The sequence below is a fragment of the Rhinolophus sinicus genome, linkage group LG02, assembly GCF_036562045.2.
Source record: "Rhinolophus sinicus isolate RSC01 linkage group LG02, ASM3656204v1, whole genome shotgun sequence".
Taxonomy (NCBI): Eukaryota; Metazoa; Chordata; class Mammalia; order Chiroptera; family Rhinolophidae; genus Rhinolophus; species Rhinolophus sinicus.
Window position 1 is genome coordinate 93,615,154 of NC_133752.1, and position 24,970 is coordinate 93,640,123.

At 38.0% G+C, this 24,970-nt stretch overlaps 1 protein-coding gene across 4 annotated transcripts in view; it reads right to left on the bottom strand.

Moving 5' to 3' along the window:
* NEBL (nebulette) overlaps positions 1–24,970 on the bottom strand; it is a 341,852-nt gene that overhangs the window by 148,512 nt on the left and 168,370 nt on the right. For 2 of the 4 annotated variants that reach the window (XM_074324852.1, XM_074324851.1), the window contains exons 1-2: positions 9,482–9,657; positions 7,595–7,681 (exon numbers count right to left, since the gene is read on the bottom strand). Coding sequence is in view for 2 of the 4 variants with exons in the window: in XM_019755983.2 (XP_019611542.1) it covers positions 11,285–11,392 (108 nt within the window). In the remaining 2 variants the exon portion in view is untranslated. Of the gene's footprint in view, positions 1–7,594; positions 7,682–9,481; positions 9,658–11,284; positions 11,393–24,970 lie in introns of those variants that run through there. The other 2 variants (XM_019755983.2, XM_074324858.1) reach the window with 1 other exon arrangement.

The window sequence follows — 24,970 nt, forward strand, 5'->3', positions numbered from 1 at the left end:
CAGAACAACCATCACAGAGAATCATCTGAAGACTAGCTGAACAGCAGTCCTATAACTAAGGACATACAGAAGACGTCATGTTGGAACTGGTAGCAGGGACAGAGATGCAGAACGAGCAGGCCCCACATTACATGTGGTGATTAAAAATCAGGAGGGATATCTTGACTGCAGAGGTTCCCTCCTGAAGAGCAAGAGGTACCAGCCCTACATCAGGCTCCCCAGACCAGGGTTCCAACGCTGGAAAGAAAAGTCCTCACAACTTCTGGCTGTGAGAAACAGCAGAGATTGTGGCTGAGTGAGATGAACAGCAACTGTAGTCCCAGGCATTCCTCTTAAAGGGACCACGCACAGATATTTGGCTGATGGGCTCACTTGTGCTGAGTTCCAGTGCTGGGGCAGCAGCTCAAAAGGGGCAGGAACATATGAGGAGAAACTGAATTGTCTGGCTCCAGAGCAAGGGCTGGAGTAGCAGCTTTCTCCCAGACAGAAGTGCTGGCAGAAGCTATTGCTCCTTTGTTGAGCACACCCCCTCCCAGCGTGCAGACTTAGGCAGCTGCCATATCTGAGTCTCCATCAACCTGGCTAACACTGTTCATCCACCCCACCCTGGTGATTCCCTGAGATACTGCCCCACCCAACTTGTTGACCCACCCAAGTCACTTCCAGTGGCTTTTCCACACAAATAGCCTGTCTTGGCTCACACAGTGAATTCTCCTAAAATCTCTCAAAGGCTCACAAACTCCAAACAAGCAGCACCTGTTCTTGGTACGACCCATACCCTTTGCTAAGCAGCCCCAAGGCCAGCACTAGCAGTAATCAGCCTCAGTTTGCAGCTTAAGCTCTTCTAGGCACTGCCAAGCCCAGCACAAGTGGCATCTATCTGCAGGTCACTTTGTAGCTCATACCAATTGGCCTCAGGCAAGGAACCAGCAGCAGTTGATGTTGGCCTGCACCAGAGTCCCTTCCAAGAGGCCCCAGAACCAACGTACCCAGTGGCCAGCTTCGTACCACACCAGAGCACCACTAAACCACCTCCATAAAGGACAGAATCGGCAGGTACCAAACCCATGCCAAAGTGAATCCTGCTCCTAAGATCAGCCCCCTGCACAATAGCTCCTCCACTGTAGTCACAGCCAGTCCTCACAACCAATCAGCCTATGGGTTAATCACTCTCACTGACATGGCAACAGCAACCAAAGCTCAACTACCACAGAAGCGTGCACACAAAGCACACAAGGGACACACCTAGAGTACCCAGCTCAGGTGACCAGGGATACCACACCACTGGGCCCCACAGGACACCTACTACATGAGGCCACTCTTCCAAGCCTAGTAGACATAGCAGCTCTACCTATACATAGAAACAAACCCAAAGAGGCAGCCAAAATGAGACAAAGTAACATGCCTCAAATGAAAAAACAAAACACCAGAAAAAGAAGTAAACAAAAAAGACAAGCAATCTACCAGATGCAGAGTTCAAAACACTGATTATAAAGATGCTCAATGATCTCAGTGAGAACTTCAACAAAGAGGTAGGAAACATAAAATTGAAAATAGAAAACATAAACAAGAACCAGTCAGAAATAAAAAATGCATCAGACAGAATCAAAAGTAGATTAGATGACGCAAAGGGTCAAATCAGTGATTTAGAAGATAAGGTAGCAGAAAACACCCAAACAGAACAGCAAAAAGAAAAAAGAATCCAAAAAAAAATGATGATAGGGGCCTCTGGGACATTATCAAGAGTGCCAACATTCTCATCATAGGAGTACCAGAAGGAATAGAAAGAGAACACGGAATTGAAAACCTATTTGGAGAAATAATGACAAAAAACTTCCCTAAGCTGGCAAAGGAAATAGGCATGCAAGCCCAGGGAGCACAGAGTCCAAACAAGATGAACCCAAACAGTCCCACACCAAGACACATCATAATTAAAATACCAAAGGTTAAAAAGACAGAGAGAGAATCTTAACAGCAGTAAGAGAAAAGCTGCTAGTTACTTACAAGGGAGACCCCATAAGACTGTCAGCTGATTTCTCAACAGAAACTTTGCAGGCCAGATGGGATTGGTACAAAATAGTCAAAGTGATGAAAAGCACAGACCTACAACCAAAATTACTCTACTCACCAAAGCTATCATTGAAAATCAGAAATAGATACTTTCCCAGCCATGAAAAAGTGAAAGGAGTTGACCAACACCAAGCCAGTATTATAAGAAATGTTAAAGAGACATTTTTAAGAAGAAGAGGAAAAAAAAAAACCATAACTATGAATAGTAAAACGGCAATAAATACATATCTATCAATTACTTTCAATGTAAATGGATTAAATGCTCCAATCAAAAGACATAGGGTGGCTGAATGGATAAGAAAACAAGACCCTTACGTACAAGTATGCTGCCTACAAGAGACTCACTTCAGGTAAAAAGACACACAGACTGAAAGTAAAAGAATGAATAAAGATACTTCATGAAAATGGAAACAAACAAGCTGAGGTAGTAATACTTATGCCAGACAACATATGAGTAGACTTTAAAACAAAGACTATAACAAGAGACAAAGAACAATCCAGTAATCCCACTTCTGCGTATTTATCCAAAGAAACTCAAAACATTACTGCAAAGGGATGTGTGCATCCATATGTTCATTGCAACATTATTTACAGTAGCCAAGATATGAAGGCAACCTAGGTGTCCATCAATGGATGAATGGATAAAGGAGGTGGCACATTATACAATGGAATATTACTTGGCCATAAAAAGAATGAAATCTTGCCCTCTGCAAGTACATGGATGGGCCTAGAGGGTATTATACTAAGTGAAATAAGTCAGACAGAGAAAGAAAATACCATATGATTTTGCTTATATGTGGAATCTGAAAAACAAAATAAACAAACAAACAAAATAGAAATAAAGTCATAGACACAGAGAACATTTTAATGGTTTCCAGATAGAAGGGTGGGTGGGGGCTAGGTGAAAAGGCAGAAGGGATTAAGAAGTACATATTGGAAGATACAAAATAATCATGGGAATACAAAGTACAGCATAGGGAATACAGTCAATAATATTGTAATAACTATAAACGGTGCCAGGTAGATACTAAATTTATCCGGGTGATCACTTTGAAAGTTATATAAATGTCTAATCACTATGTTGTACACTTGAAACTAATATAATACTGTATATCAACTGCAATTAAAAAATTATTTAAAAAAATAACATTAAATGAGGTCATCAGGGAATCAGGGCCCATGGGGCCCTGATCCTATTCAACTGGTGTCCTTACAAGAAGAGGAAGACACCACACGGATCTATCTCTCATGTACACGCTTCAAGGAAAGGCCACCTGAGGACACAGTGAGAAAGTGGCCACCTGCAAGCCAGAAAGAGAGATCTCACTCTCACCAGAAACCAACTCTCTTGAGTTGATCTGGGACTTCTAGCCCCTAGAACTATGAGGAAATAAATGTCTGTTGTTTAAGTCACACAGCCTGTGGTATTTTGTTACGGTAGCGCAAGCAGACTAATGCAAGCCCTATTTTTCTCAGGTACTCAGACATCAAAAAGAATTCTTTGACTACGACATTTTCAAACGGGGCAGTCCTTGCATTTCTAATATAATGAAATTCTTAGATGTCACATTAGAAAGCAAATGGTCACGCTTTGCTGAGAGAATGCTGCTACAATCTTTTGCTGAAACTAGAAATCACTGAATATTTAAGTAAAAACAGGAGAAAGTGAAAAATGGGTGTTTTTCAAGCAGCATAAAACAAATGACAAATCCAAAGCAATTTTAAAAGCTAACCCCCTTGCAAAAAGAGGTTTCAAGAAAAAGAATGTGCAAAATGAGTCAATATTTTAAATATTATTGCCTTATTCATTTACTGAGTACCTGCAATGTGTCAAGCGGAATTCTAGGCATTAGCAATTCTGTGTTGAAAGGATAGATTAGTTCCCTACCCTAGTGTGGCTCTTATCCTAGGAAAAATTTTATTTGCCTTGACTGAGAAGTGGATGGAAAGGCAGACTCTTCTGAAAAAGAAAGAAGAAAAAAGAAAAAAAAACCTGGAGGAAATGGAAAAAAATAACACCTTTAAAAGAATTCAGTCATTTACTGAACAGATATTTATTAAGCAACTACTTCACGCTAGAGAATGATGAAATGGAGGAAGAAAGATCTGAGAGTTTTAAGAAAAAAAAAATTGATATGATATCTACATAGATCTTAAAAGAGACACTTGATTAAAATAAATCTAGAAAGATGAAAACTCCTTGTAATCTCCATTATAAGATGAAATTCACACTGTTCTAGGGAGATTCACCCTCAAAGTATCAAAATGGGTGTGTCTGTCGGGCAGTCCTGGGTAAGCCATTCCAGAGCCAGCCGGCAGCCTTGGGCAGAGTGGGAAGCCATGAGAAAATGTGTTGGCACAAGAAGCCAATTCGTTTATCAATTTTAGCTCTGTGCTAGGCCCTGGGACTACAGAGAAAAAGTGACAGCCCGAATCTTCATAGAGTTCAGTCTAGGAGGAAAACTTATAATGCAGTTATAGAAGCAGACTGTCAGGTTGGGGAGAGGAAGAGCAAGGGCAGGGAAGAAGAGGCAGCCTCTGGGCTGAGTGTGGGTGCGGAGAGGGTGTGGATGGCATTCCAGGCGGAAGTTTGAAGTGGACCAGGCTCAGGCCCGAGAGACACCCAGGCTGGAGATCTCAGCACCAAACCAAGGATAGCCTCACGCTCCATGCTAAAGGTTTTGCATTTTATCCCAAAGGCCATTGAGAGCCATTGGCAGATTTTAAGGAAGAGGGTGACATGAGTAGATGTGTGGTTTAGGGACCTTGCAAGAAACTACGAAGAGAACAGCTTGGGAGGGAGAAGAGGCAGTACTGTGGCAGGTGAGAACAGTCAGAAGACTTACTCCCACAAGTTAAGCAAGGGATGAGGAGGGTTTAAATTAAGGACGTGACAAGAAAGGTAAGGTACAAAGCATCATGATAGAAATTCTTGGAGATACAAAAAATAAATTGAAAAAGACATGGCTAATCTTCATCCTCATGAAATTAGAGAGGTAAGACACATACCACGTGAAGAGCTAATTACAACCCAAATGTGGAATGTGATGCGTGAAATGAGTGGTACAGACTGTGCTAGTGTACAAAGCATTATTGACTCAGAGGCAAGAGAGAGAGCACTGTGGCTGGGGTCTGAGTGTCTCTAGGATCGGGGGTGAGGATGTCATTTTCAGATAGTGTGAAATTGTTCCGCACAAGAAGAATGACTCCTGCAAATCCCAGAACAGAGTAAGTTAGCCAGGACTAAAAGAAATGGAAGAACAGTGTTGAAGGGCAATGAAAGATAAGGTGAAAAATAATTTAGGAACAGATTGTGGCGGGCCCTTAGGGTCAGAATTAAGGGGTTTAGGAGATTAGATTTTTGTCCTCCTCAAAGCAGAGGTCCAAGGAAAGGTGTTTAGTGGGTCATAATTAGGGTCTTGATGAAAGACCCTATTGTGGAAAGAGTTATCTGGTGGCAGTGTTTAAGATACAATGGAAGGGGCAGAAATTGCTAGGAGATAAAGCCAATTAGGAGGCTCCCATAGTAACTCAGGCAGGATAAGATCCTGAAAACTGTGGGATGGAAAAGAAAGGAATGGGAAAGAGGCATTTCACAAAAGACAGATCTTCAGAAATTGTTGGCTGGATCCTTAATCTCTGTTTCCAAAAAGAAGTCATATGTGTTAATTCTTTTATTATGGGGACCCTTCCCAAACCTCCCCTTTAGACAATGCCATTTTATAACCACAACTCTTGTACTTGCCATGAACAAGTAATTACTGGTCTGGGATGTATTTGTTTTTTTAAGTGACTGTGGCTAAAAAATTGAGGATAAAAAGAAGAGATCAATCTTTGAAGTTCTGCCGTAGGTGGAAAAATAAAGCAAAACCAGGTGTAAGGGAAACCACGGATTTGGAAATGAGAAAGGACCACAAGGTAATTTTCCATACATTTTTCTCATGAAAGAATAAGTATTCCTTATAGAAATACTTTCCCTAAGGAGAGGTCGTTCAGAGGCTCTAATTAGACCGGGTATGTCAAAGTGTTTTGAAACGAATAAAGCATTCTTACATGTGTTAGGTATTATACGGAAAATACATGCTATTGCCCTACCACTTTCTCTGACATATTTGATCTTTGCTTTAAAGATAATGCTGCTGACCCACTATTACTCGAGAATGCATCAGAGTCACTGGTTGAGATAAGCTGGAGATAAAGCATGCTCTATTACAGTCACATATAAATTCATCCTATGAAAACGCTAGACTTCAAGGGCTTAAATCTAAACCATTGACCTCATGACCAAACATCTATGTTAATAAGCTCAGTTATGAGTAATAGCAAAAATACTACACCCCATTCTCCTTTCAAACTACCTTACGCACTAGGCTTTACTACTCAAAGTTAGATTTCATATAGATTTTTCATTAGTTATAAAGCTGTTATGCTTCTTGTACAAGGAACAAAATTAACAAATGATTTTGTTTTTTACTTTCAACATTGAATGACTTTCTAACGTTTACCTTTCTTGCTTTCTAAAAAACAAAACAAAACAAAACAAAACACCTTTTTGTATGTCTGCTGAATATGAAAAGAAAGAAAAACCCTACGTCAGTTGTTCGGGTTCATATAAGACCTAATTGCTTCATACACTCTAATTTTGCCACCAGTTTACAATTAGCATGCATTTCTCATGCATGAATTGACCCAATTACATAACAAATTTTGCCTTTGGGGATTTCTCTTGACTGCTTGTCTTCTGTCCACCATACAACTCAATTTCCCACCGTCAGCAGGCTGAACGTGGCTGCAGTCAGTCTCTGTCAAAATGATTTATTTAAATTACAAACAGAGACCAGATCCCTAGATAGTCATCCCTCCCCTCATGCTCACCCTTACACTCAACCTAACTTTGAATCAAATCTTTTAACAGTCCATAGACACTACTATTCAATTATTAGGCCATGTTTACCTTCAATAATTTAATATTTTTGAAGCTAACTTACAGAATCTCAGGAAACTAAATCAGCAGTATCTATGTGAGATTATTAGTGGGCATGTAATTTACTTTGCATTGTAAGAAGTCAATGAAAAATTATGTAGCCGCATCAAAAATACTAAAAATAATTGCATTTCAATAACAGATTACAGAGAGGTTCCTTTTTGCATAATGTTAAAAAAAAGGCTTCAATCTTAGCTTTTCTTGTAAAGCAAGTAAGCGTTTCTTATGAATGGGTATGCTAAATTGAAAATGGTAGTAAAAAGGGCATTTGGGAAACAGGATAGATAACCAAAAGTGTTGATCCTGACTGGGTAAGGGAAAGAATATAGAACAGGAAAATACTATTATCTGGTTTCCAGTGATCTAAGGAAAGGGGGGTTCTAAAGATTCCCACTGAAGCCAACACACATAGGCACAGGCGCGCGCCACACACACACACACACACACACACACACACACACACAAAAGAACAAACAATCATTTCTTCTGCGAGTCAAAGACAGAAACAAATCTTGACAAATCACATAATGGTACACTTACTATTTCAGTCAGTATGGAAAATACAAGATTTGTCATCTGGGTTTTTTCCTTTTTTTTCTTTCCCTTCACGTAATATTTCTCCGCCACCTGAAATAAATCCAAAAATAAGCATCTAGATTTTATCTACAGCACAAAGATTGTAAAAGTCTCTCACAAACAGACTTTACCATTTTATCTCACAATTTATCCACAGACTGTCTCAGCTAATTGCAAGTGTAGTTTATATTAGTGTGTAAGCAGGCAGAATGAAACACATCAATAATCTCGAGGCTGGATGAGTCCCTCAGATGTCTGGGGTGATTCTGCTGCCAGTTCTCTGAATGCACTGTTTATAAACTTGAAGGTGGCAACCACCTGAATTAGAAAAAGCCTTTACAAGTACTCACACAAGTTAGAGCTCTGAGGACAGCAGAAAGAAAAACAAAAAGGTTTTTTGTAAATGTCCAAAGGCACAGGAATTCCTCAATTCACGTGTATACATTGCCCTTTAAGAACCTTTTCCTAAAATATCACTAAGTGAAGAAAACCTGGAGATGTACTAGGACATTGCTGCCATATCTGAATTTGTGCCCTAAAATTGCGGGGCAGAGAAAGCAATTAGACATCTCCTAGAATTTCGTGGAAAAAAATTTTCATTTGGAAATCAATTCTATTTATTTCCAACCATTCAGTAAATTCTGAAATCCTGCCTCATTTTTTTATTCTTTCTGCAGTTCTACTAAGTGAGTCATATAGCAGAAGAAGTTTAAATTGCAGCATTTAATAAATCTCCCAGGTTCAGTATGTTGTCATTATAGACCCCAAAAGAAGGAAGTCAAGGCTAAAGTCACTCTCACCCTTTCATTACACACAATTTCAAATTTACAACTGTATTTTACCCCACAGCTCAGTAACATATGCAGACTGAGCAGGAATTTCCAAATGATTTCAAATTCTGCGCAAATGAATATGAGAGTGTCTAAAAAAAATTCATAGAACTGACACAGACACAAGCAATCAAAAATGCCCATTCATCCATAACATATTACCCAAAACACCTAGGAGCTGTCATTAAATCCACTGTTTTATATCTATACTTCCTTGAGTCCAAAAGGGATTAAAGGCAGCTTAGAAACATCAAGACGACTTTCAAAGATAAAATTAAGTAAAAGCAAATAAGGAAATGAAACAAATGAAAATATAAAGTATGTGAAGACCCTGACTTAGTTAAGCCACCTACATCAACCTGTATTAAACTTGGAGCTCAGGTCTCATATCCCCTATAATTTTCGGGATGAGTCCTCTGCATCCTGGCATCTCCAGCAGGAAGATTCTGGTACCTGGCCAGTCTGGACATTTTCTCACCTTCTTCCTCTCAAAACAGACACAATCCAGGCCACTGCCAAAAATATCTGTCTGGATTTGACCAATATATTTCAGTGTTTGGGTTTATCTGAAAGTAATGTGGAAAACTGAACTAGCCAAAGTACCACCTTTCAGATTAAACCAAATTTCTTATAGAGAAAAAGAGCGTTGAGTAATATGGAAAACCCTGTGAGGTCACGGAAAAAGTTCATAAAGTTGCAGCCTTATAAATGAATAATAAATTCACTAGGCCTTAGAATATTTTACAGCTTCCTTTCTTCAAGACTAAATCCCTAATAGTAATATTATAAAATCTGTATTTGTTACTGCTACCCAAACATAAATATGCCTCATCATGGCTAAAAGAACTACTTGCAAGACTGCTATGGTTGCTAACATAAAGACAATTGCAAAAAATAAAAAGTTTAGGATATTATCTCAATTATATGCTTTTAAAACTCAGCATTGTATAAATTATGGGCTTAATCTAAATGGTATTTTTATATACTGCTAGGAATATGATAAATACAGATTTATACGTACCTGTGTTACAAGGGATTTTTGCATAATTAAGAATGGATCTGCAAACAGCCTCTGGTATTGAATAAAATGTATACTCCTGCTAATGATAAAGGTTGGTGAAATGATCAGTTCTTTTCTTATTAAATATGAATAGTGATTTAATTTGAATATAAATTAAAAGGCTTACCTTTGAATCCCCTGCAATCCTTATGTTAGCTGTCACGTGGACATCTTAAGTAGAAATGTTTAGTTCTTTTCGAAATAAATTTCTGTGATAGTTGAAGATTGATAATGTAACTTTGTTTTGTGTAGCATTATTTTTATTTTTTTTAAAAAGTTTCTCCAAAAAAACTGAATGTAACTGCCAGTAGAATATATCTGTAATTTGCATTTTTAAAAGCAAAAATGGATACTTGATTTCAGGAAAGAGCAGAGAGGAAGACAGACAGAGGCGTAATCTCCAGTATTCATGACTGGGGGATTGTTGAGATGGGACAGAAAAACTAAGGGACAAAAGCCATGAATCCTTAAAATTCAACCCTTTCTCTTCAAAGGAAAAAATGTCGTTACTTAAACAAAATGTCCATTTAGAGAGCAAAAAATGGATAAACCTTAGAGAATATGGGAAAATGAAGTGTTTATTCTGTCTCCTCTCACTCCCTAAATGTCTTTTAAACATCATTCTGTTTTTGAACTTTTGACAAATAGAATTTTCTCAAATTATGTGTTACGATTCTATCTGCAAGTAGTCACTCTATATATAATGATGACAGCCAAATATCAGTGAGTTAAAAACCATCTGCTAATTAAACATTTCCTGGAAATTAAGGCTACATCACTTATAACATCTAAATATACAAAGTTTAGCGATAGTACAGTGACATACAAGATAAACTTCTCATGAAAAATGGTATGAATCTTGCATATTTGCACATGTTTTAAATCACATACACAGTAGTTGATTTTCATTCATATTTCCTTTGGATACCTAACATTGAACTAATTTTTTTCTGAAAAAAAAATACATTTTGACAAACTTCATGTACTACTTTGGAAGAAACATAATCACAGGCATGAATTACAAAAATTAAGAATAGCTGTTTATCCACTTTTAATTAGCAGTGAATTAATACTTTTTGGCACCTAATATGCTTTGAAGTTCTGCTAGTCTCAGCTTTCTTTTGCAAAAAAAAATATATTACTGAACAAAATGCAGCTTTCAAATCCAAAGTGACTTCATATGTAAATGTTTATTTTAAAACTCAGATGTAATATATCATTTCAACAATATCTAATTTAAAGTATGAAATCTTATATATGCATAATTAGCAAATATGAGCTTCCTCAAGATACTTTATATGTATATTTTTATATGCTTATCCACAGCAAAAAGAAAAAACAAAAAAAACTGTCAAGTTTTTAAATTTAACTACAAAAGTCCTATTTTGGAAAAATTCAAAAGCTGAGAATCATTCAAAATGGGATAAGATGCTACATTACAATAACTTCTTTTAATAGCAATGAATACACCTTTAAGTTATTTAATTGATATATTTTGTAAATGTGTTTAGTAAATCAATTTATTTATATAAATTAAAGGTGTATTCAGAAATACAGTCATTGCTATTAAAGTGTTAGGCTCCAGATAACTGTGATAAAATCAGAGAGAAGGAATTTCACAAATAAACGTGGCATATGTTATGAGTACATCGAGTACTGCTTGCATACCATAGCAATAAGAACACTTTCAAGGCGCCTAATCTCACTCTCTCATCCAGACACACAAGTTAGGGCTATTACATCACTGAACCAATGGTCACCTACGTTACTGATTTGTTCCTGAGTCCTCTTCAGCCTCTGTAGTTCAGGAGTGTCTGTAACGATGCTGAAGCCCCTCCCTTTGCTTTCTTCAAAATCTCTTTTGTACTTGACCTGACAGAGCGGGGGTGGGGGTGGAGAAAGAAAAAGAAAAGTAATATGAATCACAAATTCCACTCAGGATAGGTCAGCACTGAAGAAGCTGCTAAAATTGGAAGCAGTGCTTCCAGACGCAACTCTACCAGTGAGAGGTAGTGAGGCATACACAGCCAGACTGCCTGGTTTGGATCCCAGAAACTGCACTTACTGTGTGACCTCAGGCAAGTTACTTAACCACTCTGTGCCTGGGGGGGTTCTCATCCCTAAAATGGCAACAACAACAATATTTAAATAATATTATTTAATAGATGGTAAGGATAGGATCAAATCTCCCAATATTTATACCTGACCAACAGCAAGCAAGTAAGTGCTCTATAATACTTATTATAGTATTATCATCACTAATAGTTGTACTTCTGCTAGAGAAAATAAAATGTGGGACAGGAAAGCTTAATCTTCTGCTCCTGTGCTCATGGTGTCGGTGAGAAAGCATCATTTTGAGCTTGGACCGCACCATGGAGGAGAAAGACATACAAAATCACTAACAGCTAGCCCTGTCCTTACAAGGTTTTCGTTCTATTTCTTCAGGCAAAGCATATAGACATGATTATACAATGCTGTAATTGTTAAATATCAAGTATGTAAATGCTTATGGAAATATTTATAAAGTAGGCCACACCTAGAGATTAAAAGGCTTCAAGCACATGTCCTTGGCATATTGTGGGCTGAGCTACCTAAGATTTTTTTCGGTATTTAAATATACTTCTTTTCTAATTACAACCCAGTGAAGCTGAATTTTACAGTTTCCTCGAGGGACTGGAATAGCTAATGCTTAATCTTACTAGAGCCCCATCTCCTATTATTAGCATAATGATAATAACTGTCATGCCAGTTAAATATTCTGCTTGTTAATGACTGAGATGGGCACACCACTTTGACTCTTCTTATTTCTTTAAAGGTCTAAAGATCAAAAAAATATGGAAACAGTTTTGATAACTCATTTTACATTCATAATTATCAGCCGCAAATTGAAACTTAAATTAGTAATTAACATTTAGGGTAGCTAATAAAAACATGATTCTGTAAGTGTAACTTTCAGTATAAATTTAGAAAGTTTCCTTAGTTAAGCATGGAATGACTATTTTTATTGAGTCACAGCTGTATTTAATACTCAAGTCTCTCAGGTATTATTGTCCTTGAGGCTACTGGAAGGTTTCCTGTTACCAGAAAAGCTTGAAAGAAAAAAAAAAAAAATTCTAGATGACAATAAATAGAAAGATCTAGATACTCTCATCACTTTTAGCTTAAGAATACCTAATTTTCTCTCCACATTTTCATTTAAATTTATAAAAGTGCTAAAACCCTTACTTGAACTATTTCCATAAATTAAAGGGCAAATAACTGCATTATTTTTCTTCCACAGGAAATGCTGAATGAGATTAACCTTCTAACCCTCAATCTCCCAGCATGTGTGAAGATACATACACTGGTACATTCTCGGGGTGTTTTATGCCTAACTAAGCAGGGAAGCCATTTAGCTTTGCTTGAAGTAAGCAGTAGGGTGCAGAACAGTAAAATAATAAAAGTAAGAAAGTTGACAAGATTATAATGCCAACAGGCATGAAGAAGAAAAATCTATAAACCAAGTTTCAACATGATTTACACTGGTTTCAGAGAAGGCACAATCACATATTCTTTCTGTGATTAGTTTGAGTTTTGGTTTGTTTTTTTGTTTGTTTGTTTGTCTTAATAGCAATTTCCAAAGAAAGAACTGAAAAAACAAAAAACCATTAAACCCCAGAATCATAGATTTTAAGTTGAATACCATTTAACACTCCTTGCCACATTCACAAGACGCTGCAGAATCATGATTTGGGCTTGCCTCATCAAATGAGTAGTTTTGAAGACTATGCAATCATCTCCATAAATGGTTTGCAGAGTTTTAGAAGATGTTTAATCCTTTTTAATGATGTGATCCACAACCAAGCCTCATATAGTCTCCGCACCAACTCAAGTGCCAACCCACCCAGTCTATCTTTACTGGAGACAGGGAGCCTTCAAGCCATCAGTCAGCGCCTCTTTTCCATATTCCCACCCACTTATATTCTACCATGTTCCCCCGAAAATAAGACCTAGCCAGACAATCAGCTCTAATGCATCTTTTGGAGCAAAAATTAATATAAGACCCGGTCTTATTTTACTATAAGACCAGGTATAATATAATATAATACCAGGTCTTATATTAATTTTGCTCCAAAAGATGCATTAGAGCTCATTGTCCGGCTAGGTCTTATTTTCAGGGAAACACAGAAGCGCTTACTTAGGTCTAGAATGCATGAATCTTGAGGACAAGGACAAAACTGTATTCCTCTTTGTAATCCCAGAACCTAGCATAGCACCTGGCCCAGAGGAGTTGATCAATAAATGATTAAGAAAGGGCAGAAGGAATAGGACCATTTGTGACCACATGGATGGATCTTGAGATTATAATGCAGAGTGAAATAAGTCAGACAGAAGAAGTCGAGAACCAGATGATTTCACTGATATGTGGGATATAAAACTGAAAGCAACAGAAGAACAAGACAAACAAATGAAGGAACAAAAACTCATAGACACAGACAATAGTTTAGGGGTCACCAGAGAGTAAGGGGAAAGGGGGGCTCTAGAAGAGGGTAAACGGGGTCTAATATATAGTGATGGAAAGAGAACTGACTCTGGGTGGTGAACACACAATGTGAGATATAGATAATGTATTACAGAATTGTGTACCTGAAATCTATGTAACTTTACTAACAATTGTCACCCCAATAAACTTTAATTTAAAAAAAAAAAAAGAAAGGGCAGAAGGGAGAGAGAAGGGAAGAGAGAAAAATGAGGGGGTGGGAGCAGAAAGTTGGGGAGTGCGGCCCAGTTTCAGAGGTAAGAGAGGAACCTCATATTCAGGGACTGGAAAATGGATCCATTTGACTGCAGCATCTGGTGGAGGGGAAAGAGCCAAGAATTTAAGCTAAGAAACACAGATTTAGACCAGATTTGGAAAGAAATTGCTGGCCATAGTTCCTGTCTGAGTCCATTTGGTCTGTTATGATAAAAATACCATAGACTGGGCGGCTTATAAATAACAGAAATTTATCTCTCATAGTTCTGGAGGCTGGGAAGTCCAAGATCAAGGCACGGGAAGTGTCAGAGGTGAAAGCTCACTTCCTGGTTCATAAATGGCCATCTTCTCTCTGTGCCCTCACATGGCAGAAGGGGTAAGGGCACTAATCTCGTTCATGAGGGCTCCAGCCTCATGACCTAATCACCTCCCAAAGGCCCCACCTCCAGTACCATCACACTGGAGATTAGGTCCCAACATGTGAATTTTGTGGGGGATACAAGTGCTCTTATATATTAATTTATTCAACATTAACTCAACAAGTATTCACTGAACCTCATAAAAGCTTCTTTTAGAAACTCCTGCTCTTTTCCCAGTAAAAATGCCTTTTCTTCCCTTATGCTTCAGCATCGGATAAGAAATTATCGTCATCTCTGGTCTCGTTTCCTCTCCTGTTAACAACTATTTCGTGATGATGCCACGATAACAATGGCAGTATTCTCAGAATGCCATTCTCTGGAAACTCCTCCTCAAATTTTTACTTATTTAGTCCTTTGTTCATTCAACAAATATTTATTGAACACCTACTATGTGCCAAGTACTATTCCAGGTGTGGGAACAGTGCAGCAAAGGAGAGTCAATGATCCTATACCTCATGGAGCTTACATGACAGTGGGAGAGACAGAAAAGATACAAGACGTATGAAAATTGAATAAATGGTATGTTAGTGGTAAGTGCTACAGAAAAATAAAGCTAGAAAGGAGATAAGTGTCAGGAATGCTGCCCTTTTAGATAGGGTGGTCAGGGAAGGTCTCAATGAGAAGGTGACGTTTCAGTAAGACCTAAAGGAGGTGAGGAGCATGCAGAGAAGCAGCATGCCAGACTTCTGGTCTAACAGGCTCTTTCTGACCACTGTATTAACCCACTGGAGTGAGTGAGACAGAAGCAGGAAACCAGTTATGGGCAGGCCATCTCAGTCCTCCTTTCCCATCGTCCACTATTAAAGAGCCGTCTGAGGATGACAAAAGGCAGAGAGTCCTGAGCCCAGCCTCAGACCGCAGCCTCCCCGGCCAGGTGAGCTGCATACTGTTGTCAGAACAGGGCAGGAGGAGGAAGTACAGCATCAAGGCGTCACTGTGAGTTCAGGAAGAAATGTGCTCTAAGAGTAATGCATTCTTAGTTTCTTATAGGCTTATTCCTTCAAATCTGAATAAAGGCACTTTGAAAATGCATTCTTAAAGTCAAATGTAAGAAGTATACACAATAGACAATTTCATTTGCCATATTCTCCAGAAGTAACTTAAAAATGTATTTCAAATACTGAATGCTATCAATTATTGACATGCTACATATGTATGTATATGCATGTGTGCACACGCACACACAAATATTACGTTGGTGCAAAAGTAATTGCGGTTTTTCGATTATTTTTAATCTTTTAAACTACAATTACTTTTGCACCAACCTAATATTTATCTTCCTGTACTATAGATTAGAACCCTAAAAAAAGAATCAAAAGACCAAGGGGTGGCCGGTTGGCTCAGTTGGTTAGAGCACAGTGCTCATAACACCAAGGTCGCTGGTTCAATTCTCACATGAGCCAGTGAGCTGCGCCCTCCACAGGTGGATTGAAAGCAGTGACTTGGCTTGGAGTTGATGGGTCCTGGAAGAACACACTGTTCCCCAATATTCCCCAATTTAAAAAAAATAGAATCAAAAGATCGCATTTAAAACCTAATTCTGTTCTGTGACCTTAATCTGTTCGATTTCTCTAGCACTCCTGATCTTTAGCTATAAAATGGAAAACGAGAAAAGAAAGCCATACGCTGCACAATGTTTGGAGGGTTACCATAAATGACATGTGAAAATGTCAAACAAGGACATGTCCTTATTAGGTCATTAGCAAATATTAGTTTCTTCCTTCTTACTACATGTCAAAAATGATCTTTGTTGCTTAAGTATAATCATTTCGGCCAAAGTGTGAGTGTTCGGTGATACTTTGTGTTTGGAGTCATCAGCAAGTGACACTCAGAAGTTCATACAGAGGGAGAGGCTAGAAACCAAGGCGGTTCTGACCCCACATAAGAAAAAGGTTCACAGTGATGGAAAAGGAAGACTTTTAAAAAGCAAAACGGTGAGCAGGGCGGCAAACTGAATTATTTGCTAATTCTAAGATATAAGTTCTCTCCACCAAATACTGCAAGTACCATCATTATCTCTATTATAGCAATATAAATAAATGTAGAAAATGAAGGAGATGACCATTCTTAGGCAGAAAGCCATTTCTTATGAAAGAAGCCAAGTGGAACCAGAGACTACTACACTGTCGAACGATCAACTACTAATAAACGGAGATTAAATAAGATTTGGCAGTGAGGTCAAAGTTGGAAACATCCTACAGCTCAGCAGCTTCAACCCCAAGTGTGCTCCTCTCCAAAGAAATCCCTGATCATGAGCATATTGAGACATAGACCAACATACTCATAATAACATTGTTTGTATTATCAAAAAAATTGGAAACCTAGACATCTATCCAGAAATTATTATATCTTCATACAATGGGATATTATGAACAAATTATTGTATTATCATCCAATGAGATACTATCCAAGAGTGAAAATAAATGAACTATTTGGATTTATATGGATGAATCTCAGAAATATTTTGTTGAAGGGGAATAAAATAAGGAATATGTGCACACGTGGTAAATAAATGGGGGGAAATGGACTTGATAGGCATGACAGCCAGGGGAGTTATGAGACCTGCCCGTGGAACAGGAGCTTCATAGTTCCTGGTGATGTTCAAGTTCTTACTTTGGAAGGTCAATTCACACGTGACCTTTTTATTACTACACTATAAAGCGTTCGTGGACACCCCATATATTATTTTGCCTTGATCACATGTTTTACAGTCATTTTCAAAGAAAGCAGGGACATAGTGTTAAAACCCCAGGTGGGGACGCGGAAGTACCCAGAGGTTAAACCAAAGTCATGAGCAAGAGAATAGAAAAAGAAGGTGAGAACCGAGAATTCAGTTGGTATTTTCAGTCAGCTAAAGACAAGACTTGGGTTTTCCTTAAAAAGCAAGTGAGAGAGCCAGTGGACATCCTTATGCAGAAAGTTAAATAGTCACTCTAAGTGTCTTCATTTTAATGAAGCTGTTTGACTATATTGGCAAACACTGAAGCAAAAAGGCAGGAAAAATAGAAATTGAGCAAGGGTGAAAGGTTGTTACAAAAGCGATTCCAAAAATGGAATAACAATAGTAGCAGTGTGAGGGGACGCTGAGCCAATCTAGACAGAGCAGATGACCGAGAAGATTGCAGGGCCAGAAAGATCAACAAAAGGAGAACATGAGTTACCCATAAAGCAGCTTACCTTGTCAGAATATGTTCAATGGAAGTCTAAAATCTACAGACATATTTCTTACTATTCATGTTATTCTCCTCTTTTTTTCACATATTTAAAAGTCTCCACCTGATACAATGAAATCAATGACCAATTTTTTTATCTTTCATGACATGATGCATACTTTATATTTCTTCCAGGGGAGGCGTGAAGGTTGCATCATTTTTAAACTACATGCAAAATTCTTAGTTTGATCTGCAAAATTTAGTGCTCAATTATGAACTGTCTTGTATAGTTCAGTAGATTTTAAAGTACTGGAGAATGTGAACCATATGCTTCTTTCTATCTCATCATGTTTTGGTTGGTGGTAAGCAAATATTCAAAGCTTCATAACTATTTCATGATTGATTACTATCTCATTTTGTATTTTTAATGTCTAAAATTCAGAAAATTGGCAAATCTCACAATACTAGATGGGAATTAAACAATTACAAAGGAAAATCTGATTAAGTGCTTTATTTTAAAGGTAAAGTTAATTTTAACAAATGCTAAGTCAAATGAGCTCAAAAAGCAAATTTGCTTTTTTATAAAGTACCATCATAATTTGTAAATTTATGGTTAATTAAATAAAATTAAATTCTTAATTACCTATTTAAACATAATTTAAAAGCATTAAAAATAATTTTCATAGATTTCTAAGCCTTAAATTAGCTTTTCACTGTATTCACAGAGGTACTAATATTTATAGATTGGTTAGTTTTCTATGCATATTCACAATCCAATTTTAATAGATTTTAACTTTCAACTGAATTGTGTTCAGTTAAAAAACAACAACACTGGAATCTCAATTTTGTTTGAAACAAGTACCATGTTACCCCAAAAATAAGACCTAACTGGAAAATAAGCCCTAGCATGATTTTTCAGGATGACATCCTCTGAACATAAGCCCTACTGCGTCTTTTGGAGCAAAAATTAATACAAGATCTGATGTTATTTTCGGGTAAACACAGTATTCTGAATGCATAGTAAAGCGTATCTTAATATAAATAAAGCTAACATAATTAAAAATCACCCCTAAGACATAAGCATAGCTTACAGGTTAGCAATGCAGGCTCAGAATTTGACAAACATGTCTTGGGTTCCATCTCTTGTTAGCTGTGTGGCCTTTGGCAAGTTACTTAATCTCTCTGAGCTTCAGTTTTCTTATGTACAAGATAAGGATAACTAGTACCACATTGATAGCACTTTTGTGAGAATTAAATGAGATGATAATAACGCCTGACATCTGTTAACTGTCTACTATGCCCCAGGCACTGCATTAAATATCTAAAAAACTGTGCCTCCTGTATTTGGGAGCTCCTTCAGTCTTTTGGGGATCAAAATAGAATATAAATAAATAAGTGAAATAAAAATATTTTACCTACATCATCTTTACATAAATCCTAGCAGCTATGCATTTTAATGCCCATTTTATCGACAGAATTTGAGGAGGTGACAGTGCTAATGGGACAGGGTGGGGCGCAGAAGTCTCTCTCCAGCATCTCCCCAGACTTTATGTTTTAATTCATTTGACAGTGAAAAAAAATGTTTTATAAACAGAGGAACGTGGAACCAACTGAATACTTCTAAATAGAGAATTCCAGAATATCTGCATAACTTAAACTTGTAACTAATTCATTTTCTGTAACGGAAACTGTGATGTCACAAAAAGGACAGATAGTATTACCCGAAGAAAAGTTGAACACAGCCCACACTTTTCATTCAAAATGTGTTCTCTAGTTTTTGTTTTAACAAAACGATTATTTAAACATTCGATTAGTAAGGAGCAGACCAGAGGGGAGAATGCCATTGCCAAATTGTAGTACTGTTGAAATATTGATTCAAAGCAATTCTTCATTGTTGATAAAGAAAATTGGGGCCTAAAACATATATGCATGTTGTGTATTTTCACTAAGAATTTCACAATAGAAAAATGTAACTAATCCACCAAATTCTGCCTATGAGTTATAAACTACTCTGGGAAGTCAATTAAATATTTGGTGATGATGATTTACTTTTTCAGGGAACTAAAGTATCATACAGTTAACTATTCAGGTACTACAAAGGCAAAACCCAATATTGTAACCCGTGATGTAGTCCTGAAGAGTAATTGACTCATGGAGCCTGACTATTGCTGATTTATGTTGCCATGTTACTTTTTAAATAGCATGTAATAATTCAGACGATTTATGAATTTTGATTTCTGGACACGTTCTCTCAACTATTAATCTTTTTTTTTCTCCCCTTCGTCCACCTCCCCCCAACACACTCTGGTTCAAGCCTTCCCCCAACAGACTCCAGTTCAAGCCGTTGTTTCTCAGTCTAGTTGTGTAGGACACAGCTCCCTGGCCCATGCTGGTATTATGAGCCTTGCACTGCCCCTGGATGAGGCAGTCAAGCCCACGGCAGCTATCGCCAATGGCTGCTCATGGCCCAGCTCCAGGGAGAGCTGTTGTTCACAATCTTAGGGATAGAGGGCACAGCTCACTGGCCCACGTGGGAATCGAACCGGCGACCTCGATGTTAGGAGCACGGCACTCCAACCACCTGAGCCACGAGGCCGTCCCCTATTAATCTTTTAGAGAAAGCCATCCTTATCCCATTACATAGTTATGATTTTTAAATATAAATAGCCTAATTCTCACACAGAGTGGAATATATTTAAATTATTTTGAACCAGAAGGTATCATGCAAGGTTAAATTAAGAAGATAAATTACAACACGGAACATTCCTGTGTTCATAGTCTGAATTATAAAGTATTAAGAAACGGGTAATTTCCAGTTAGGAAGTAAAAATAATTAGGGAATTAGTAATTCAGAAAACAAAGCTACATCCCAATTTCGGTGAAGAAAAGAAAGAAGGATAAAATCAAGAATGAAGCAAATGTAAACATAGCTGAACTAACACAAAACAGTCATGAAAGTGAAAATAACCTGTCCTTCATCTCAAAGAGTCACAGCTGATGGAGACAGATGATTCCTCCCTTTTCTTACACATGCCTGCTCCCTAACAGATTGATAATGTCATTAAAATTGGTCCTAACAACCCTCCTACCACCTGCAATGGCATTATCCATCAGGCAACACCTACTGTTTTTCTATAAGAAAACATGCTTCTTCCACTCTACAAAACTGAAAATCGGAAAATAAAAGCTGTAAAACAGAAAACAATGCAAAAGAAGAATACATCTAAATGTATTATACTTAATGTACGTAAAAATGACACCAAAATTAGTGTCTATGGTTGATGGCTTTCACCACACAGAAAAGACCATGGATTTCAGCAAGGCATTTTAATTAAAAAAAAAAACACAAAGTTAAAGATTGTATCCTTAATACAAAATTTTATTTAAAACATAAATCTCCTAAAAATTTCTACAGGTTATTAACATTTCTATGTTACAATTAGAAACTTGCATTACTTCAGGTCTTCCACAGGGAAGAAATTATTAAGAAATAAATATATTGGAAGAGTTGAAGAATGAAGTGAAGAATTATGGCTTCTCAGGCTTCTTAGTTAACTAGTTAACAGGTAGAGCTTCACATTGATTACAGGTGTCAGTTTTGAGAAATACTGGTTTGTTGACTCCCTGCTATGCAATAGCAGCTATGATTTATTAAAGAGCTACAAGGTATCAGACATTACAGTAGGCATTTGACAGACTAACTTGCTTAATCTCCAAAACCACTCTGTAAAAGAGATACCCGTTTTACCATTTTTTAATATCTGAGAAATGTAGTGGAAACCTATTGTTTGGCCCACCCAAAACCTCCTCCCTTCTATTAAGAGTCCCATGCCTAATTTCCTTTATTTAGGTTTTCTCAAGAGGAGCCATTTTCCTACATGACCCACTTCCTTAACCACCACTGATTGGCCCAAAGGTAGTCAGGCATCTGACCTCAGCTAGTCCAAGTCACAATGTTTGGGGGATTTGGGAATTAGGGCCCAAAGTGTAGAGTGAGTCTCTCCTTCTGGTAATTAAACTCTGAGATGTAACACTTGGGAACCATTGACAGTCAGGTTTGCCGCCACCAGAATACAGAAAGGCAGATGCAGCTCATCTCAAGACCCAAAAAGAGTCCTAGCCTAGTAGCATTTAAGCATTGACTCCCTGTTCCTGAAGCTCAATCAGGTACGTTCCTGCCCTGAGATTTTTGTATCCTAGTAGCCTCAAAAAATGATCATTTTGTTCAAGTTAATGAGGGTTGGGTTTTCTATCCCTCGCAGCCAAGAATTCTTAATTAATATAAGAAACTTCAGCTTTGTGGTTAAGACACAAGCCTAGCGTGACCATCTGGTAAACAGCAGAGTCGGGATTCAAACCCAGGTCTGTCCTGAAAGCCTTTGCTCTTTCTATCATGCTTCAAAGACTTTCACTTAGATTGAAATGTAGTTTTAATAAAAATATACCATTACTTCTTTTAAAAGACTAGATTTTAAACAATAGTGCAAACAAGATCTTAAATAATTTTTAAATCGCCTTACATGTTACATACATTAGGCAGTATTGGATCTTTGGTGGTTAGGCACACTACCAATTAGATGCTTGGTAGGCAGTCATCAAATGAGTGAAAAACTAAAGTAACTGCTTTCAAATGAAACTTTAAAATGATTGCCATCCTCAAGCACCAACTTAAAAAAGTCTGTAGATTATGCAGTATATGGGGGGCAGAGCCCCAGAAAGTAGTTTCCAGGCTCTCGGCCTCACATAGACAGGTGCTGGCTCAGGTAGTAAATGGCCATCAACTGTGATGGGATGGCCATCAGCTGTGGCTAGTTGGCCGTCAGCTGTAACCAGTGAGCCATTGGCCACTAATATAACTGCTGTGGCTGTGCTAGCAAAGAGAGGAAGAATGGGGGCTAGCAAGAAGATGGCAGCTGGGCTGGCAAGTGTGGATGGCGGTTTGCGGACAGTGTGGATCCAGCCTCCAGTGAGAGTATAGTGCCGCCAGCGAGAGTATAGTGGTATGACTCCCCTACCTATGGCTCCGTGGGTGTTCCTTTTTGGCCTCACCATATCCTGCGTTCTCTTGTGGGGAGTGGGAGCAGAGACCCCGCAGGACGCCCTGCATCACAAATGGCACAGCGAGCAGGGTCTCCCGCAGGACACAGTATTTTCACTTTTAAATTAATTTTTATTTCCAACATGAAAAATTAGATATTAAACAATTTAAGAAAATCCCCAAGTTTAACCTAATACTATAATTAGAAAAACTAGGGCATAAGTCTGCACATCAATTAATATATTAACTTGGTTGTATTTTTGTGAAATTTCATGAGTCAGTGTAATCTCATGCTCTTACAGGTACAATTACTATATTCTTCCCTTGCTGACCTAAAAGTCTCCTCTTTGGTCTGAAGACACTAACAGAGTCTGGGTAAATTCGTTTCCCAAAAGAACAAAGGGTCTTTCTTTTCCATCCAGAATAAACATCTCAAGAAGCAATAGTATTTCATCTTTGCAATATGGAAATAAAGGACTGGATTTTATAGTTACAAAGAGAAAGAAGAAAAAGATGAAATTCTAAAAGCAATGGAAGTGGAAGAGAGGGGTCAGTTTGAGTTGACATGGTAAAGTGTTTTAATGTCTCCTAATAATCCTAATTTTGGAATGCTGTTCTGCCCAAGCCCATGAACGTCTCACTTATACATTTCACAGTCTGTGAGAGTACAGCTATTTGAGAAACAGGAATAAATTGGCATTGCCAAAGAGCCAGGTGGTTCCACTGTTTGGAAACCATCTGGTCTGAGTTTTCTCTTTGTCAGCAGCATCAATACTTCAGTAGCAAGAGCTTTTACAGAGATTGTGTGTGTTTCATTGCTTTAAATAAACTCAAACAAAACTACCCTGAATATAAATTCATTATTTCTTTGAATTATGTTTACAGAGTGTAATGAAATCCCTGTCAAGATAAGTTACACTTGAATACCTACATTAATTCCGTAACTTCATAAAACTAAGTGGGAAAATACCAGCAGTTTGTCTACAGCTCCAGTAGCATCTCTTACTCATGTTAATTTTTAATGGGGTGACTACTGTCCAACCTATAGCACCGGCAAAATGAGGAATTTTCTACTGAGGTAGATGTTAAAGAAAAGCTATATATTCAATGTGAGCTGTAAAGAGCTTTAGATATTGGGAATGCTCAGAGGTACCGTTATTTAATCAATCAAGAAACAAACAGAAGGGCTCTAAGAAACTTAATCCTCAGCTCAACCAACTCCTCATCCAACAGACAATATGACAAACCAATGAGCAATATTCATGAACTCATTATCTGGATTGTAAAATACAGGTGACAAAACGTATGCAAAGCAGTGCATCCTTACCTCCACCTAAAGGAAGGAGCAGAGCTTACTAAAAGTATTAGGCTTTCTATAATACACATGCTATGTGTGATCAAACAAAATGATGAATATTTAAATTTAAAAAAAATTATTACAGTAAAAGACACATTGCCATTAATCCCCCTAAAATACTCCCCCTCACTTTGAACACATTCATCCCATCATCCTTGCCACTTTCTGAAGCAGTTCTGGAAGTCCTCTTTAATAAGTGTCTTTAGTTGCACTGTTGTGGCTGCCTCAATGTCCTGAATCATTTTGACTGTAGGGAAGAGCCAGAAGTCTCACAGTGCCAGATCCAGTGAATAAGATAGATAAGGACACACCGAAATATTTTTATTTGACAGAAATTTCCATACCAGAAGCGATGTGTGACACGGAGCATTGTCATGATGGAGGATGAAGTAAAGACACGAAAGAAGGCTTCCAGAACTGCTTAAGAAAGTGGCAACAACAACGGGATACGTGTGTTCAAAGCTAGGGGGAGTTGGGCCGGCCTGGTGGCTCAGGCGGTTAGAGCTCCAAGCTCCTAACTCCGAAGGCTGCCAGTTCGATTCCCACATGGGCCAGTGGGCTCTCAACCACAAGGTTGCTGGTTCAACTCTTCGAGTCCCGCAAGGGATGGTGGGCTCTGCCCCCTGCAACTAAGATTGAACACAGCACCTTGAGCTGAGCTGCCTCCCAGATGGCTCAGTTGGTTGGAGAACGGGCTCTCAACCACAAGGTTGCCAGTTCGGTTCGATTCCTTGAGTCCCTTGATGGTG